Consider the following 20,573-nt stretch of genomic DNA (forward strand, 5'->3'; position numbering starts at 1 on the left):
CTGGCATAATGAGTGCAGCATTTAGGAAGTAGCTTAGGAAGTGCTAATTCCTAATACAAGATAGTAGCTAGTTAATTGGAGAAGGCAATGGCACCCCACTCCAGTACTCTTGCCTGGCAAATTGCATGGACAGAGGAGCCTGGTAGGCTGCCATCTATGAGGTCACACAGAGTCGGACACGACTGAAGTGACTTAGTAGCAGCAGCAGCAGCAGCTAGTTAATAGTACTAATAGTTAATAGTGCTAATTCCTAATACAAGATAGTAGCTAGTAACTAGCTAATACTAAGCTAGTTATTAGCTTAGGAAGTGCTAATTCTAGTCACCTATCTTGTACTATGGCTTCCCAGGTAGCACAGTAGTAAAGAATCCACCTACCAATACTGGAGACCAAAGAGACATGGCTTCAGTCCCTGGGTCAGCAAGATATCCTGGAATAGGAAATGACAACCCACAAACCACTGTTCTTGCCTAGGAAATCCCCTGGACAGAGGAGCCTGGTGGGCTACACAGTCCATGGGTTGTAAAGAGTTGGACAAGACTGAGCACATGTGCACACACACACACACACACACACATCTTCTGCTGCTGCTGCTAAGTCACTTCAGTCATGTCTGACTCTGTGCGACCCCATAGACAGCAGCCCACTAGGCTCCTCTGTCCCTGGGATTCTCCAGGCAAGAATACTGGAGTGGGTTGCCATTTCCTTCTCCAATGCATGAAAGTGAAAAGCGAAAGTGAAATCACTCAACTGTGCCCAACTCTTAGTGACCCCATGGACTGCAGCGTTTTCCAGGCAAGAGTACTGGAGTGGGTCGCTGTTGCCTTCTCCCAAACATCTTCTACTAAGTCACTATATACTACCTATGCTCTAGTCAGGCATAAAGTTTCTATTTCTATATGAAGAGACTCAAAATATGTATAATTAATCCACTCAGCCTCACAGGGGTCTTGAGGCAGCTTGCATCTCTGAGGCTCCCCAGGCTGGGTAACCCATCTGTTATACACGGTTTTAAGTAAGATGGCATGATGTTTGCAAAGAACTTGGAAATGCAGTTGTTCCCAGAGAGATAAACTATGATCTCAACTCCCAGAGGGTCAGAGCTAAAACAAGAGAAATTAATGGAAAATAATGGTTTGACTTAAGGTCTTTTTGACTTCAGTTCAGTTCAGTTCAGTTCATTCGCTCAGTTGTGTCTGACTCTTTGTGACCGCATGGACTGCAACACACCAGGCTTCCCTGTCTGTCACCAACTCCCAGAGCTTACTCAAACTCATGTCCATTGAGTTGGTGATGTCATCCAACCATCTCATCCTCTGCTGTCCCCTTCTTCTCCTGCCTTCAATCTTTCCCAGCATCAGGGTCTTTTCAAATGAATCAGTTTTTTGCATCAGGTGGCCAAAGTATTGGAGTTTCAGCTTCAACATCAGTCCTCCCAATGAATATTCAGGACTGATTTCCTTTAGGATGGACTGAATGGATGCTCCTCTTTGACTTAAGTTATGTAATTTGAGGTATATATGACAAATAGAATTGTGCCTAGGGAGAGTACATATTTCAGCTGTAAAAGCAGGTAACAGTGACTGCCTAAGGTACTGTTTTGATTTTTCCAGTTAGGTGAGCCCCAAGAGTAAATTCTGTCTAATACCTGCAAAAATTATGTTTTTTCACTGTGAAGATGGCTACATCAAGCTGTCTGAGGCTTTTTCCATTATATACTTGACCATTTTTTTCTGATTCTAGAGTTTCAAAGGACTACAAAGGTAGGATTTGGTTGCCTAGACTCTCACCTCTAGAGGATTGTTAGATGTGGGCAACATGAACACCTAGATCCTCCTAAAACTTCATTGCTTATATTAAGATGTATTCTTATTTTTTTTTAATTTTATTTTATTTTTAAACTTTACATAACTGTATTAGATTTGCCAAATATCAAAATGAATCCGCCACAGGTATACATGTGTTCCCCATCCTGAACCCTCCTTAAACTTCAGTTAGTGTGAATGAATGTTTTCCATGTCCAACCCATATCAAGCCTCTGATAAGTTGCAATTTTGAAAAAGATTTTCAGTCCCAATAAATTTTACAGAGTGATCCTTATGGCTGGCTGGAAGCAACAGCCTAGTGGGCCTCCTCTGGTAATGTCCAGGCCTTAAGAAAATTTCTATTATACAAATATTAGTACCAAACCCACTTCCCATTGGGGATTCCATTTGGATTGCCCTGAGCAGATTCAGATATTCAAGCTAATGTTTCTGGCTTTTCCTTAGCTACCATAGCTAGTACATTAATGTGTATCTGAGGTTGAAGAACATGCCAGGTAACAATTGTCCAGAATCACATTTGTGCATCTCATGGTTCCAGAGTTTTTTCCCTCATACTCGAGGTGAACTGTCCTTTTTTTTCCTTTCTTTTCTACTGGCTCCATTTTCAGTGCCTAAATATCTCCTACTCAAGCTGATAGCCCTCCCCAGTTCAGTTACACACTTGTGTCTCAAGGTGGGTGTTTTGATCAAATAGGACTTGCTAAGTTTCCACCAGTTTACCACACCTAGTTCATATTATTCTTTAGTTATTTATGTTGCTAGTTCTTCTTCCTGGAGCAGGCCCTTTATCTAAATTATTTTGGGCAATTGAGCAGGAGGTAACAAGAAAAATTTCCTGAGTCTTATGTCTCTTAAAAATAATCAGCCTAAATTAATCCTTGTGTTAAAGACACATTTTTGGATGGCAAATTTTATTCTCCTATGAGATGAATCTGGAGCTGGTCTATATTAGAATTCTTTGCTGTCACAGTAAGGGGAATAATACATAGCAATGAATACCCTTGACTTTCTAATACTTAGTAATAATGCATAGCCTTAACTTTCTCTCCACAAACCTGTTTTTCCCAGTCTCTCCCATGTCAATTAACTTTACAACCAAGACAGTTTATTTCAGAACAGGATCTCAAACTTGCCATTTGCTCAAGTTCTCTTTGTTCTTCTAATAAAATTTTCATTCATCCAGACACAGAAATCACCTTCAGTTTCTTTCTTTTCACATTGCTATGTATCAGCAAGTGCTATGAGTTTTTTATTCAAAGTATAATCTGAATCTGTTCACCTTAGTACTTTCCATACAGCAATAACATAGCCTCCTGGCTGGTTTCCCTACTTTCTTTCTTGGTCCATTTTTACTAATTCCCATAGCAGTGTTTTGTGCTGGTCTCAATCTATCACTGATGTTGAGGCTGGATTTGGCCTTGTGGTTTTATTATGATTATGATTAAGAGGCCCTCAGCAATAGCCATCAGGGAAAACTTTGAAAGAGACAAAGTTTCTTACAAGTCCTGGAGGTTATGTGCACACTTGGGACCATAAAACAAGGTCATGGGTAGAGAGAGAGCAAATGTATATGGGGCTTTTCTTTTATTAGGCTCAAGGGTGGGCACAAAGGATTTCATGGGTTCACTCTTTGTTGTTGTTGTTTTTTAATTAGAGGATAATTGCTTTACAAGTTTGTGTTTGTTTTTGCCACACAACAACATGAATCAGCCATAATGGGCTCACTATTGATGGATTTAAAACAAGAAAAAACTAAATAATGGGAAGAGAAAAAATAAATGGCACAAATTATCAGTTACAGAAATCAGCCATGACCTCTAAAACAAAGGAATATCAGAGGGCATGTACCCTGGCCTTTTATGTAGTCCTGTGGCCAACAATGTGTTTTGGGGGAAATAGCCATATTTGAAGTGGACGTCTCTTTGATTTGGATGCCTGGGTAACCAAAACCCCAATTAGGCACATGCATTACTAAAAAAGTAATGGAAAAAAACTGTTTTGGCTAACAATACAAGTAGCCAATGTGATATTTTAAAAATATAGACAACGTGTACCCCAATGTTCATCGCAGCACTGTTTATAATAGCCGGGACATGGAAGCAACCTAGATGTCCATCAGTAGATGAATGGATAAGAAAGCTGTGGTACATATACACAATGGAATATTACTTAGTCATTAAAAAAATACATTTGAATCAGTTCTAATGAGGTGGATGAAACTGGAGCCTGTTATACAGAGTGAAGTAAGCCAGAAAGAAAAACACCAATATAGTATACTAACGCATATATATATGGAATTTAGAAAGATGGTAATGATAACCCTGTATGTGAGACAGCAAAAGAGACACAGATGTATAGAACAGTCTTTTGGACGCTGTGGGAAATGGCGAGGGTGGGATGATTTGGGAGAATGGCATTGAAACATGTAAATTATCACACGTGAAACAAATCGCCAGTCCAGGTTCAATGCATGATGCAGGGTGCTTGGGGCTGGTGCACTGGGATGACCCAGAGGGATGGGATGGGGAGGGAGGTGGGAGGGGGGTTCAGGATAGGGAACACATGTACACCCATGGCAGATTCATGTCAATGTATGGCATAACCCATACTATATTGTAAAGTAAAATAAATAAATAAAACTGAAAAATAAAATTAAATTAAAAAAATAAAAATATAGATGAATTAATCTCAACTCTTTACCCAAAACCATCAAAGGCTTTCCTATTATATTTGAATTAAATCTAAATACCCTAATAATCTGGTTCGTGTCTGTCTCCCTGACCCCACCCCTTGAGCACCCTTCTCCAGTCACAGGAATCTTCTTGTATTTTTGTTCCTGCTGGCTTTTTAATTGTTGACTTTATTCCCTGGAAGCTCTTGCTTTGGCTGACTCACATCTCTGCTTAAATGCTCTCTTGGGAGATGGTCTCCCTAGAACATGATTGGACCCTAGAACAGTTCATTGTCAATTTTCCTCTTTACACTGTGTTTCTTCTTAGGGTCTCCCTTTATTTAAATTATATGGCTCACTTGGCGACTGTCCCCTCTCTGTTGGCTTTGTAAAGGCAGGGCTTTGTGATCTAGAACACCTCTTATCACCGAGACATAGGACAGGACTCCAGCATAGAGAGAGTATTTAATTGCTATTGTGCTGTGTGTACTCAGTCTTGAAGTTGTGTCTGAATCTTTGTGACCTCATGGACTGTAGCCCACCAGACTCCTCTGTCCATGGGAATTCTCCAGGCAAGAATATTGGAGTGGGTTGTCAAGCCCTCCTCCAGGGGATCTTCCTAACCCAAGGATTGAACCCAGGTCACCCGATGCAGTCGGATTCTTTACTGACTCAGACACCAGGGAAGCTGATCCCATCTGATCAGAAAGTATTATAGATTCAGTCTCCAAAACATGTTTACAGTTGTTCACTTCTTGCCATCTGCCCTTGTGGAAAACCCTAATCTAAGCCAATACCATCTCTCAGCTGAATGACTACAGGAGTCTTCTGCCTTGATTCCGCTGACCCCAGCCACCCTCTCAATCATGTGCCACATAAGATGAGAGTAAAATCCTCACTCGAAACAAAGCCCTATTGAATTTTGCACTCACCTCTTTCTCACATCACCTTGAAACACTTTCCTTCTCATTCTCTCTACTCTGGACATCTGTCTTTCTTTCCTTTTTCTTCAGGTGTATCAGGCTCTAACCAAACTCAGGGAACTCTTTTATAGTTTCCCCTCTGCCTGAAACTTCTTCTCCCAGCTCTCTGAATGTCTGGCTTCCTCCTATCCTTCAAGTCTTTGCATAAATACTTCCACCAGAGAGATACGCTCTGACCACTCTTCTAAAAATATATCCCTTCCTGCTTATATACACTAGCAATATGCCTTGTTCATTCCCTTCATGAAATGAATTTTGTTATTTAATAATTATTTATTCAGTAGAAATTGATATAGAATAGAGATAAAAGGTGTTGTCTCTAGAAACACTGACCCAGATCCCAGCTCCAGCCCCATCATTTACTAGCTGTGCAACTTTAGGCTAATCCCACATAACTATTTCTTGCTTCACTCATCCATCAAATAGGTTTAATAATAACACCTGCTTTATAGCACTGTAGGAGTTAAATGGGTAGGCATAAAGCCTATATAAGAAAGCAACACAACACTGTAAAGCAACTATATCCAATTAAAAATAAAAAATAAAATAAAAGTCTATAGAAAAGTGCCTAGTTCTCAGTGAGTGCTCTGTGTTAGGCATTACTTTTATTTCTCTCTTCCTTTTTTCTTGGAGGTCTGTTATCTCTGCTGTATTGTAAGCTCCTTAAAGCAGGAAACATATCTTGTTCACTATTGTATTTCTACTACTCTTGGAATATAAGAAATGTTTAGGAAGCATTTATTAAACTTATGAATTCCAAAGACTACTTAATAACTTGAAAAGAAATTTCATGACATAGTATCATGTTGGAAAGGCAGATTATTATGCACAATATAATCACAATTTTGAAAAATATGTGGAAAGACAACCATCATGGTGTTAGCAGTGTTATCTGGGTAGTGGAATTATTGCTGACTTTATATTCTTATTTTACTTATCTGTATTATCTAATATGCATATACATTATGTATAATATATTCTATCACATATATATATATCTTTTAAACTGAGAAAACAAATCATGCATCTAGTAAAGAGGTTTAATTATTAGAAGAGTAGAAATTTTATTTTTCAAGGATGCACATGTTTGCACAAGACCAAAGAAACTAAAATAATAATTCATAGTGTACTGGTGACAGAGTAGTTTCACCACAGCAATATCCGTTCTGGAAATAAACTGCAAATATGTAGTGCTTAAACCGAAGCTAGACTTATGTGAAGAAATTACAGTTCTTTAAAGGGAAACAAGTGAAACTTGAATGGAAACAGTCTTTATTTTAAAAGGAAAGATTGTCTATTGCAAATCCCTCAATTCTTCTCTAATATTCATATATTCATATGTAATTAAAAGCCAGTGAAGATCTCCTTTGGTCTTATATGGATTTGACAGCTACTATAGAATATATTTTTTGAAGAAGGCGATGGCACCCCACTCCAGTACTCTTGCCTGGAAAATCCCATGAATGGAGGAGCCTAGTGGGCTGCAGTCCATGGGGTCGCATAGAGTCGGACACGAATGAAGCAATTTAGCAGCAGCAGCAGCAGCATAGAGTATATTTAAAAAATAAAATTGGACAATGGCATTTTGCAAAGGAATAATGAGTTAAGCATTGAGTATTTTGTCACTAAATATTTCAAAATTAAAACTGAAGTCTGTGATAGCTTATGGTGAATGGTGAACAGTGCCACTGGATCCATGGTCTCTGAAGGAGAAGATTTAACTCCAAGACCAAAGACAGGTCTCAGTCACTGAGAGCTTTGTGTCCAAAATTTTATTTAGAGTGACAGGACCAAGAAAGCTTCTAACATAGACATCAGAAGTGGGGTAGGAGAGTACCCACCTCACGAATTTAAGGTCTATACTTCTCAACTAGCTGCTGAGAATAGATAAAAAGAATACTTCAAGGGTATAAGAGTTCTACCAGACCCTTTCCCAAGGCATACATCCTGAAATAACTTTGGCACAAGATTAGCCAGGGAAATGGTTCTGGGCAACATCTCTGGGTGGGGTATACTGTTGCTATGTAATCAGGGGTACAAGTCTTGAGAAACAGGTTCCCAGACAAGGTTTGTTACAATTATAATCATTAGCATGGAGCCTAAGAAAAGCATTTCCATGAGTAAAGAGGTTGTGCTGTGTGATCATTAGTTCCTTAGGGAAACAAAGGCCAGCTCTTGGGTAAGATACATTGTTGCACAAGGCTTAAGGAAAACAGGAGTGAGAATGTTCACCTCCTCCTTACAGGGCCTTGGACTGCCTGCCTAAGCTTTAACTCTTTCATTCCCCCTTTTTTTATTTAGGAGAATATGGTTGCCAGGGAAAGGGGTAGATAAATCATTCTATCATTTCTTCCTGCTGGTAAGGGGCACAGACAATAAATTGTTGAGGCAGCATATTCTCCTTGCCTTTATATTGAGGATCTCTGATCCAGGAACCCCAAGTAATAGCTGGAAGAGTCTGTAACAATCATAGGAGCTTGAATAATCATTTGTAACTTAAATGCTTCATACTGCTTAGATACAAAATCCATTATACAGTTACAGATATAAGGAGCAAACAGCAAGAATAAGATGATTACAATTACTACACTCAAGATAGTTTTCCACCAAGGAGAGCTTGTAAACCATAATTGCATTTGTGACCAGAGCAGAACATCAAGGTAGTCCATTTTGAAGAGTGACCAGAATCTCTACATCACCATTTCTTTGTCTTTGAAGTCATTGTATCCTTTAGAAGGAACAAACTAGACAAGTAGATTAAAAAGCAGAGACCAAAAATCAGTAAAAGAATTATTGTAATCAGAAGTCCAAGCAAGAATAGGAATCAGGTTACATTTGGTAGTAACTTTGATCCTGGTCTAGATACAGTCAACACTTGGGCTGCCCTATTTATAAGAATGGAGCCATCTGGCATGTTCATATACATTTTGAATATAGGTATAACAAACCCAGTTAGAAGTAGTTGAAGGAATGAAAACCTGAAATTTAACAGACAAAATAAATCTTACCATTTCATTTTAGGAGAATTAATCTGAACCACAACATACACAGCTGTTTTAAGGAGACTTATAGCCACGTAGCCAGTTGTCTAAGTTTGTCCAAGTAGGCTTTAGCCTCTTATTGTGGTATTAACGTGTAAGCCAAAGTAGCTGTCACCATTAACAATTTTAGTGTTTTTCTAAGTATGAGAAATGCAAGAATTTAGGTTCAAGAAAATCTTTACCTGAAAATACCTAACTATCCAAAGGCATGCTTTGTCCATTTTTTTTTTCCAGAACACAGAGCGAATGCCTAATTTCTGATTTTCACCCTGAACCCCTTTCAGGGGATGTTGATGGTCAGCAGCTGTAGTGTCCATGATTAATCTTTGTAGAGGCAGATGGCAAGTACCGGTTTTCAGTCATAGGGACCCTTTATGGCCATGAGTTTGACCATGGTTGGGGGGCATTTCATGACCATCTTGTTCTATGGTGCTGGGAAGGCTCGTTCCCAAGTCTATCACAGATTTCACCGATAGGCCACTCAATGTCCTGTTACCGGACTAGGCCCTGTGACTAGCAAAAGTCTCTGGACAGCACCTGTCTCACTAGTCTCTTGGTGCAGGACAATATTCTGTCTTGTTGCTTCTTATATACAGAGTCACACCATTATACTTATGGATTTCATATGCAACTGTACACCATCATTATATCAGTGGCTCAGTCACATACTTGATCATGTAAGGGACAATATGTTGAAACAAGCAATATAGAAAACAATATAGTTAGTAGCAATAGTAAAATCATGAGTAAGAACTTAAGTCAAGAACTTAGGTATAGGCTAGTGACATCTCCAGGTCATCCGACTTAAGTTTGTTAACTGACTATAGCCTGCTGTTATTCTCCCAATTGTAGATTCTGGAGCATCTGACCTTTATTCAAAGACTGGTTACTGAAATAAGCTTTAGAAACAAACTCAGGGTGTTATTTTTAATAACTGAATTAAACCTCTTAGCAATATAACAGAACCACAAGGAACTCAGAAGTGAATCTTAGTAAATGCAGTCCTTAATTCATAAAACTAGAACTTAATATGCAGTGAAACATAATAGATGCTATTGGCCTGACATCAGTTGGGTGGATTTTTCTTTTAGAGATCCCCAGTATACTTTGAGATTTCTGTATATGTCCGGAGGCAGTCTTTTTTACCTTGATGAGGTTGTTCAGAACCCAAGTGTTTCAATTTCTAGAGGGACAAGGCCAGAGAGAAAATAAAAATATTTTAATTTTACCCACAGGTGTAAATCACTAAACCTTTTTAAGCCATCAGTGACTTGAGAAGAATTTCTTTATATATGAAAACAAAGATTAGAAGCCAGCAATATGTCAGACAAAAATCATGAAACTTGCAATCATATTTAGCAGTCTATTTAATCTCATGCAACTGATCCCTTTCTTCTGCCATCCTTGCCCAATGACAGAGTATGCCAGTGAAAGCAATAGTCTCCCAAATTGTGAAGTCTTTTTTGCCAATGTTGGTATCACCTGTACAGCAAAGTGGGTGCTCCAATCACAGGAGATTATAGAAAACACATTTTAACCATGTCTTCTCCATTGTGAGACATTAACCCTGAAGCCAGGAAAGGCTTTTTCTTATCAGATAAAAGTGAATTTGTCAGGGAGCCAGGAAAAGCCAAGTGGCCGTCTTGGATTTCCCATAGCCCCAGCTATTTGGTTTATAGCCATTGTTTATCCATTTTAAGCTCCCTGATGAGGGGGTAATTTTTGTAGAAGCAGAGTGAGTTTTTTCTATGTGTGACATAGTCTGTTATCAAAAGCCATATTCCAAGAAAATTTTGTTCTTTTAACGGAGAGAAAACCAAATTCCAGCTCACATTCACTGTGAAGCAATAGTTATTCACTTAGTCAAAGTAACAATAAAAGAGTTCAAAGCTCAAGTTAATGTCTTAATAAACATGTAGCATGCACAAAACTCTCTTCCACTTGTCACAAGCCTTTTTTTTTTAATACTTTCCGCACTTATCACATCCTTTGCCAACTTTAGAGATGAGTCACCTGTAGGTTTAGACTTACTTTCTTTTTCCTTAATAGAATGTAATTCCATTTCTTATACCTCTTTATTAAAAACACACATCTTACTTTCCTTTAGCAACCATGAACAGTATTTTGTATCAGTACTTTGTAGACTGGTAAATATAAATCACCCAAAGTTACATCATTTGTAAAAGTATCTTCACAATGTCTGTGTTAATTAGATCAATAAACAGACATCAATACCAGGTATCAATTCAATACTGAATATTTCCCAGTTTATACAAGACTGTAATTCATTTTGTTTAATTTTCTTGAATTTAGAACTGTTTGCTTTCTAAGCTCTTCTCTTTAGGCCAATTAAATACAGCTCACTGATCAATTAGCCTTTAGCAATTTTGTCCAAGGATGGAGATACACCAAGACACATAAATCTGGACAAAGACCTCACAGTTTTCTGCTTGAAATTTAAAATGTCTCTTTGCATGCCCCCCCCCCTTCTTTTTTCCCATTGGCTTGAAGTTCTACCAATTTGGTCATGGCAGGAGTCTCAGACAGAGTGGGCTATGTATCTCAAGGACATGATAAGAGTTAACTTCAGGTTTTTTCCCAGGTATATTTCTGTTTCTCAGGCAGGGTTGGAGCTCCAAAAAAAAGTATTTTAATAAGCCAGTTTTTTCCTAATTGCACATGCAAAAGAAACCTGCTTTGCAATTTCAAAAAGATTTCATTTTAACCAGTTTTCTCCAGAGGCTGAAGAATATCATGGCCATTCAATGTCAAAAATATCATCCTTCCTTTTTGTAGTCATAATTTCATATCTAAAAATTTTAAACCAGAGTATGTTCAAGTTGGCTCTGATGACAGGGGTAGACTGACTGGTGAGATGTTGTACCAGCAGGGGTTGCCTCTCTGGGCAGGTATGGTCTTCTCTAACAAAGAAAGCCTGTATATAAGGGACTTTTTAGGCTCCGGGGATCAAACTTATCCCAGTTTTTCTAACATACAATTCAAAGGGGTGGTTCTGGAACTGTTAGCTCCCATCTGTATGAGAGAAAAAAGCTGTGCCCAGTGCCGTGGCTTTTTTCTACCAGAGGCATCCCTCCCTGCTCTAGATGGGTGTGGAGACAGGTCTTCCACCTAAGCTTCCTTCCCTGGCCAAAGTTAACCTGTCTCTTACTGACGCAGGTATCTTACTATCATCCCTCCCTGTTCTACCACCGAGGCGGGGTGGAGATGCACCAGGGGTAGACCTGATGGCATCCCAGATTGATGTCCAATTTCTCACTATTAAAACCTTGCCTTGATTTCCCCTTTTCCTCCGGTGCCACCCGGGGTGGAACAGAATAGCCTTCTGGAATTTCTCCCAAGCTAAGACCACTAGGGGGAACATCCATCTTTTATGTGCCTATGGGCTGCCGTCTATGAGGTCGCACAGAGTCGGACACGACTGAAGCGACTTAGCAGCAGCAGCAGCAGCAGCAGCACATCTTTGAGCATGTTCCTGACCACAGTCGAAGCTGTAAGTCAAAAAGGGAGTCACAAACGGATGAAGAGAAAACCCAAGATGTCCCTTCTGAAAGTTGCCACATGAAGTCTATGTGATAACAAAGGAGGTGATGGAGGGCCAGCCTGTGAGGAAAAAATAATCTTTTGTGTTCATGAAGTGTCAAGGCCAATCTTTGTATTCCTGTCCAGCAGATTATACAAAAAGAATACCTAAGGAGTTGAAACAAGAGCCACTGGAGGGCTTTCTGTGGTCCTCTAAGAGCTAGTGCTACCAAGGGAAGAAGCCTGCTGCATTTCCAGTCTTCCCAAATCTGGGGTTCCCTGATCTGTGTCCTCAGGAATCTCATTCTCACCAGTAATGTCTCCTTCCATACAGTCCAGAGGCATAGCCATGACAAGAATTTGCCTCTGGATCTCTGGGGTCAGGATGGTGATTTCAGATGAGAGATGGCCCTGGAACTAGAGCTCCAGCTAGTTCCCTAATGTGTTCCTGCCTGCAGTGTCCTATAAAACCTGGAATGAGGGTCTTGCTAGAAAAACACAATAACAGCATGGATTGCAAGTCCCCTGAAAGTCTATAATCTGGCACATTAGGTCAGTAGCTTTAATTCCCCAAGCAGTTATGAAATGGTCAGAGAAACCAGGAAAAGCTGATGGGGAAAAAAAAGTTCAGTGTGTATGCTTCCAAGTTTGTAGAGACTTTACAGTAAAAGAGCAAAAGAGTCCCAGCTCTGAGTAGTCTTACCTTGTCTTGAAGATCCTGGATGAGTCCCCAAGATGATAGCTTATGGTGAATTGTGAAAGTGCCACTACATTCGTGATCTCCGAAGAAGATATAACTCTGAGACCAAAGACAGGTCTCAGTCACTGAGAGCTTTGTGTGCAAAATTTTATTTAGAGTGACAGGACCGAGAAAGCCTCTGACACAGATATCAGAAGAGGGCAGGAGAGTACCTGCCTCACTAGTTTAAGCAGAGCCTTATATACTTTTCAACTAGCTGCTGAGAATAGATTAAAAAAATACCTCAAGATTGTAAGAATCCCACCAGACCCTTTCCCAAGGCATATATCCTGAGATAACTTTGGCACAAGATTAGCCAAGGAGAATGGTTCCAGGCAATGTTTCTGGGCTAGATATACTGTTGCTGTGTAATCAGCGGTACAAGTCTTAAGAAACAGGTTCCCAGGCAAGGGTTGTTACAATTACAATCATTAGCATGGAGCCTAAGAAAAGCATTTCCCTGAGTAAGACATTGTGCTGTGTGATCATTAGTGTTCTGTGTGACCTTAGTTAAATAAAGGCCACTTCTTGGGTAAGATATATTGCTGCACAAAGCTAAGAAAGCAGGAGTGAGGATGTTCACTTCCTCCTTAAAAGGCCTTGGACTGCCCGCTTAAACTTTAACTCTTTCATGTAGAACTAGCAGATTAAATTAAAAAAAAAAAAAAAAACATAGTCAGCTACAAATGGACACTTGTCATTGGCACATGTCATCTACCTGTACAAGGATTAAATTGTGTGCTGCTGCTGACCTTCAACAGCTCCTGAAGGGAGTTCAGGGTGGAGAACAGAAATGAGGCGCTCTGTGCTCTGGGAAAAGTGGCAAGACAGGTCTTCAGATAACTATTTTGTGGAGCCAATTAGCCCAGTTCTTGCATCTCCTCATACCTAGAAAAGCACTAAATTTCTTCATGATGATGTCTGCTCCTCAGGACTAGCAGAAACCCTTATCAGACCCTCTGTAAAAATATGTTCTTGGTTTTGCATGTACCATTCACCAAATTCACCATTCACCTATTCACCAAAATCACCTATATACTTGCCTTCACCTACCTCTTTGGAGCAGTTTCTCAGAGTGATTAACATCTGAAATGCTGTATCCCCAGCTATCTTGCGACTCTCATGTTGTTCATTTTTTTTTTTTTAATGCCAGAAATACACATGTACACATACACTGGATATGGTAATGAAAATATTTCAATCAAGTGTAGATAGTGGCAGGAGTCAGAAGTGTAAAAATTCCAATCAAATACCACAAATCCTGCCCCTTTTCACTTTCCATGGGTAAGAATTAAAGCATTAATTAACTTGATTTACTGCAGCAGCTAAGATTGGAGACTCTGGAAGTACATTGTCTAATTTCAAATCATGGCTCTATTATGCAAGAACTGTACAATTTTAAGCAATGTACCTCCTCTCTCTCTATGCCTCAGTTTTTCTCATCTGAAGTTAGGAATAAAAGATAATTGTGTGGATTCAGATGTAAAGAGCTTGGAAGAGGGGCTGGCTAGAGGAAAGCCTCAATAACATCAATTGTTGTTTAAAATTAAATGTAAATAATAAAACCCTAAGATATCCAGAAAAAAATGTACCCATGTATTTATAACAGAGATATTAGGGAAACATCATCAAATGATGAAAAACATAAATGCATAAAAACACTTTCTGGTTTTTAATACTTCTCTCTTAAATTGCTGTCCAGCTACCTGGCTGGCTATTTATGATGCAGATCAGCATTTCAAGCTTCACTGCTCTTTGGCCTTCCAGAAAACCTCTTGGTCTGAGGAAGGGTACATTTTCTTCGGGAATATTCAGGTCATACTAGGCCCAGTATAACCAAAACTATGAGTCTGCTTCTCTTTCTTCCACCAAACCTCTTAGGTAGGGTCCTTCCAAGGCCCAGCTGATGCAATGTGAGAGTCAGAGCAGGGACTGCAACTATGACATCTCTGGAGGCCTGCCCTTTCAGTAACCTCAGCCTGCAGGCATCTCCTCTATCTCAAACTCCAAAACTTTATTTTTCCCAAGCAGAAGGCCTGTTCCTCTAAGATTGTTTGATTCCTATCTACCTAGGCTCCTCAACCACTTTATCATTTGGTCATTCACTTCTTCACTCATCATTCAACATTCATTTATTCAATAATTTACTGAATGTTTCCTACATCAGCTGCTGGGTGGACAGTGACCTTCCCCACCCCAGGAATCTTCTTCCTTTGGACTCACCATGGAGCAGAACATAGGCTGATGAGTTCAGTCTCTGATGAGGCCCGAGCAAAGATTCCAAACACCCAGTCAACTGTAAAGGGCTCTCCATAGTCCAGGAAAAGAAAACAATCCAATAAATGAGAACTCTCTTCCCTACCCAAAACTTTAGACCCAGATTTCCACCTACAGCCTTCTCTGGTAAGCTGGAATTTATGTCATATGAACCCTCAGGCTTTTCTTGGCCCATATGAAAGGCAGATAAAAGCAACATTTCTCTCCCTGAGTTTTTTCTCAAACCTATCTGACTTTAAAGGGTTGAAATTAGAGATTATAATGTATAACTCTGGCAGTCAAAAGCAGCCCAGAGCCTTCTTAGTTACAAGAAATAAGACTTTCCTCTGCCTTTCACCTAGCACCATCATAAACAACAGTTCATTGGATGTGGACAAGAACCCCTCACTGATGGGGAGTGAAGAGGGAGTAGAAAGGAGTCTTGAAGCCTCATGCTCCACTGGAGATTAAAACCTAAAACAATGGGAGAAAGTTGCCCTCAAAGCTCATTTTATCTCTAAGGCACATGATGGTAGCTAACAGGTAAAGACAGCTTGATCCAAGTTTCCTAGGTTCCCGGCAGAGCTTTTGTTTCTCCCTAAAAGGACTCCCAATACTGAGTCTCTGACATTTAAACACATATACACACCCTGGTCACTTTCTATAATAGTGATATTCTCTTTCAAAGACCTTTTTCTTTCCTTGACTGGATTATGCATGTGTGCTTGCTAAGTCACTCAGTTGTGTCCAGCTCTTTGAGACACTATGGATTGTAGCCTGCCAAGCTCCTCTGTCCATTGTCCTTCAGGCAAGAATACTGGAGTGGTTTGCCATGCCCTCCTCCAAGACATACTCCTGACGTGGGGATGGAACCCACATCTCTTATGTCTCCTGCATTGGCAGAAGGGTTCTTTACCACTAGCACCACCTGGTAAGCCCTGACAGGAATATAGCATTATGATTTTTTTTTAATACATCTATGATAAAACTCTAACAGACTGTGTTTTGTGTGTATGCTCAGACACATGCCCAAAAGTTTGACCATGTGAAAGTGTACTGAAGTGTGAATATGCATTTTATGTTAGTGCATTACTCCATGATGTATTTACCCATGTGAATCCACGGGCACATTTATGGGCTGGAAGCCATGGTTCACTCACTTAATAAGTGAATTGTAATACTTCTGCCCCAGAAGCATGTGGGTATCAGGAAGCATCCCTGAGTACAAATGGGTCTGAGAGGCCGAGGCACCTCCTGTGTTCTATGAGCACCCTCCCTCAGCGCCTTTGTACATAATGACTTTTACTGGAATACTCTCCCCTCCTCCCTCAAAACTTTACCTACTTCTTACCACTTTTTTAGATTTTTAGCTTAGAGTTCACACTCACAAGCCTTGCCTGTCTCCACAGAGTAGATTAAGCCTCTGTTTTGCTATTTCACAGATCCCCATCTTTTACAACACTTATCATAGCTTGTGATTATATATAATGAGTACTGTTTGAACAGTTCCAGCTACCATCATAAATTCATGAAGGCAGTATCATGCCTCTTTTACTCACATTGAATTCCCACCCCCTGGCAGAATGCCTAGCACAGGTTAGGTAATCAATTTCTGAGTGCAATAGTATAAGAAAGACAAAACCCAGGACAAGCTGGATCCATGGCAGTGGAATCAACTATAAATCTGGCTAACAAGGACGGTAGCTTTGTAAACACGATGAGATCAGGGAATCTTAGAACTCAGCCTGATTCCTGCTCTATTGCTGTCTCAGGGATCAGGATCAAATCCAAAAATTGAGAGCCAACTGTGGGATAGAGTTCAGGGGCAATAAAAATAAGAAGCCGTGCCCACTTTTCAGTCTGGCTGGTGGTAGAAAGCCCCAAAAAACACAGAGTATGTGGTGATAGCTCAAACAGGACACCAAATCTGGGGAACCTTTGGAAGGACACATGGAAGGCTGCAGTTCTCAGCTCACCCTCCTGTGTTCCCTGGGCCTCTTTTTCTTCTAACCTCATACCTTTAAGTTTCCCCTCCAAGCCCTCCCATCCATGCAGAGATAGCTCTTATCACCACCTTTCCTCCTATACAATCCCTCTTTTCCCATAGCCCACAAAGAATCAGACTCAGGCAGCAGACGACATTGGAGACTGGATGTAATTACATCTCAAGATAGGCATTAGCAGAACTCAGACCGTGACCCCATGATGGTACAGTGACAGGGGTGGTTGGGTCACTTATAGCACCCCACCTTGTTCTGGCTCTCATTCTTCCTCATTGACTCTGGAACAACATTGTCTCTGCAGTAAAGAGTATCATAGTAAATTTGCTTCATAGTGCAGCTGCATTCAAGAATGGCTGGGGGTGGGGGGAGTTACGGACAGGAGCTATGGGAGGAAAGGCACAAAGGGAAAGATACGGTCTGAACAACTACGTCTCCTACAACTGCCTCAGCTTCTCCACAGCAGCATCCACGTCACCTCCTGTGGCAATGAGGGCCTGGAGATTGGCTTCAGGATTCAGGAAGCCCATGGCCTGCAGTTGCTCTAGCTGCACCCGGAAGTGAGTCTCGGGCGTCGGCTGCTGAGGATTGGCGCCAGTCAAGGCTTGCAGCATTTGGAGGAAGGGGGTAGAATGGAGGCCCAGCTCCATAGAGCCCTGTGCTGAGGGAGCCTCAGGAGCTGGGGGAGGCGAAGGATCCTCAGGCACAAGGGGACTCTCTCGAGGCTCTGTATCTCCTGCCATACTTCCCAGCCCTGTTAGACAAGGCATGAACCAGAGGAAGAGGCAAGGGGCTTCAGTAGCCAGGATCTGCAGACCCTGCTCAATCTGCAGCAGGGCATGCATGGCACGCGGGTTTGCCATGGCTGTCTGAAGGTGCAGCAGCAGTGGCAGTTGCCAGCGCATCTCGTCCTGCAGCTGTGAGGCCTGATTCATGCTGGTTGGCCTCAGGGATCTTGGATAAGCCAGTGGCGGCAGCCAGACATGCTCAGGGATTCCAGCAGTAGCTGCTGTGGGCAAAGGTGGGGAAGGAACGAGTGGGGTCCTATTGGCAGCAGGCCCCAGCCCAGAGACAAGATCAGGCATGTGGGTGCTATGGCCAGTGGAACCGTTCCCTGCACCATCTTGACCTCCATCTTTTCTAGCACTGCTCTCCGTGGGATATCTCAGGAAGGCTGGGCAGGAGGGCTTTCCCTTGATTGCAACGGACTCCTTGGGGAGAGCCTGGCCTGACTCAGGTTCCTGGGATGAGGGTGAAGCTGAAGGAACTTGGTTTCCTGGTGGTAGAGGTGGTTGTTCTTGGCTTGGACTGAGGGTAGATGCCATCCCCTGCAGATAGTTTCCCAAGGACTGGGGGCTCTCATGCAATTGTTGGAGATAGTCATAGAGCCCTATATTCCCTAGAATATTGGGAACCCTATTTCTAAGTTCAGATATATCCTGGTCCCCAGGCCTCCTGCCCCTCCTGTCAGCTGAGCCTGCATTTGTGGAAGTCCAGGGATTGGGGAGAGGGTCACAATTCTCCGTCCTTGAGGGCTGGCTGCAGCTGCTGGTAGCATTAGCAGTATTAGTGGTGGCAAAAGGATTGCCACCAAACTGCTCCTGGACTGCAGTAAGCATGGGGTCCATAATATCTGTATACATGGTTCGGAGCACATTGTAGCCACCCGGGATGCTCTCCAGGTTGCTGAGCGCCCGGTCCTGGCTGCGCATCATCTCTTGCATCATGGCAGGGTTACATAGAAACTCCAGTGTCTGCCGCATGATTTCAGGATTGTTGAGAATGTGCCCAATCTCGGGGTTGTGCTGGATCAGTTGCTGCATACGGGGATTGTCAAGAACCAACTGGCGCACCAGGCCTGTGTTGGACAGCAGACCCTGGATGAAGGGGTTGTAAATGATCTGAGCCACAAATTCAGGCACAGATACATGCTGCCACACCAGTGAGCTTGGCTGGTCAGGGAAACCACCCAAGGTCAGGCCTAGCCCATTGAGGCCTGTGAGGACACCCAAGCTAAAGGTAGGTGGCCCATCTGCTGGGTAAACGGAGCTTGGCTGAGGGAGTGACCCAGGGCTCGGGGCTGGGGTAGGGACTGAAGCAGCTGGGCACTCGTTGCCCATGGTGCGACGCTGCATCTTGATGACCAGGTGGACGGTGAGGCCATCTCGGACCCCACACTGTGCCAGTGAGTCAGGGTCCTTGAGGATTTTGCCAGCAAAGATTAGGATCAGCTGATCAGGGTGGGCCTTAAAGCGCTGGGATATCTCTTCCTTCAGCTGCTGGATGGTGCAAGTGTCTGTAACTGAGAAGTCCTCCTTGTCCTTAGGCGTCTTCACTGTCACCTTGATGAGGTGGGGATCCTGGACCAGCGCTGGGCTGCCCTGTGGCAGGGCCTCTCCACTTTTGGCCATAGTGGGCAGCAGGAGGCCCAGGTCTGTGGGGACACAGCTGGAGGGAGGGGGAGGGGAGACCAAAATCATCCTTTTGGGCAGTGGTGAAAGGAAAGGTGAGCAGGGGGAGGATTTGGGGTCTCAGGGTGGGGGAACTAGAGAGTCCACATAGAAGGGGCTATGAGGTCATGGGATAGGATGCCTTAGGAGGATTTGGGGTTGGAGAGATGGTGAGGATCATGGGAGGGAAATCTGAGGCCCTAGGAAAGAGGTTGATAGTTGATGAATGAAGAGCAAGTGCAGCCTGAAGGACCTGGTTTGGGGAATACATACCGATCAGCTGTGGCCCCGTCCTTCCTCTTAAATAGGACTCCAAACTGCCCTCATCTTGCTGAACAGCCACCCCTGAAGCCTTCTACACCAGAGCCCACTCCACCAGGTCACCTCTGTGACCTCAGCACTGACATCACGGCCTCATACAATGGATTCTTGAGACTTCTCCAAGGTACTTGGGATTCTTGGGGGCTTCGTCTCCCGCCACCCTTCAACTCTTCTACTTCCTTTATCTCAATTGCCTTCTTCATAGTGAGGGTTCTGGGCTGACCCTTCCTTCTCAAGCCAAGTGTTCTGCTTTCACACAACCGGGTAGGTGGTACGTGGATATTCAGACAGGGGTTGGACAATTAAGAAAGGCTTCTTGAGCTCTTATGTCCCCACGAAGACCCCAATTCAGCTACTTGCTAGTTGAGCCTCTTCTTGGCACTGTTATGTTCCTATGTCCTCTCTGATTCAACATTCGCCACGATGTATCAATCAACATACTGACTTTCTGATGAGTAGGATGTAGAGTATAAAAGAGAGGTTCAAGATGAAATAAACTTTTATTTTACCTTTTCCCCCCTATTATTATTATCCCCCAGAAAAATTCAAAGGATGGATTGGCTATTTGTTGAGGTAAAAAGAAGACCTGGAAATAAGGTTGTTAAATAGAAAATTAAGTTCAGTCTATTTCATATCCAAATGAAAATGTTAAGAAGGTAGTTCTACACTGTGAGGCTGACTTCATCAGCATCAACAGAGTATGTGGAGCGGTGTGTGTGTATATATAGTAAAAGGACAGAGGTAAA

At 42.1% G+C, this 20,573-nt stretch overlaps 1 protein-coding gene across 1 annotated transcript; it reads right to left on the reverse strand.

Moving 5' to 3' along the window:
* Positions 1-17,193: 17,193 nt before the first annotated feature.
* LOC102397107 (ubiquilin-3) lies at positions 17,194-19,903 on the reverse strand. Its single transcript, XM_006080916.3, has 2 exons — positions 19,780-19,903; positions 17,194-19,504 (listed from the first exon to the last, which is right to left on the reverse strand). The coding sequence occupies exon 2, from the start codon at positions 19,465-19,467 to the stop codon at positions 17,494-17,496; it is 1,974 nt and encodes a 657-aa protein (XP_006080978.3). The 5' UTR covers positions 19,468-19,504; positions 19,780-19,903; the 3' UTR covers positions 17,194-17,493.
* Between the last annotated feature and the right edge of the window lie 670 nt (positions 19,904-20,573).

The sequence above is a fragment of the Bubalus bubalis genome, chromosome 16 (genome assembly GCF_019923935.1).
Source record: "Bubalus bubalis isolate 160015118507 breed Murrah chromosome 16, NDDB_SH_1, whole genome shotgun sequence".
NCBI lineage: Eukaryota > Metazoa > Chordata > Mammalia > Artiodactyla > Bovidae > Bubalus > Bubalus bubalis.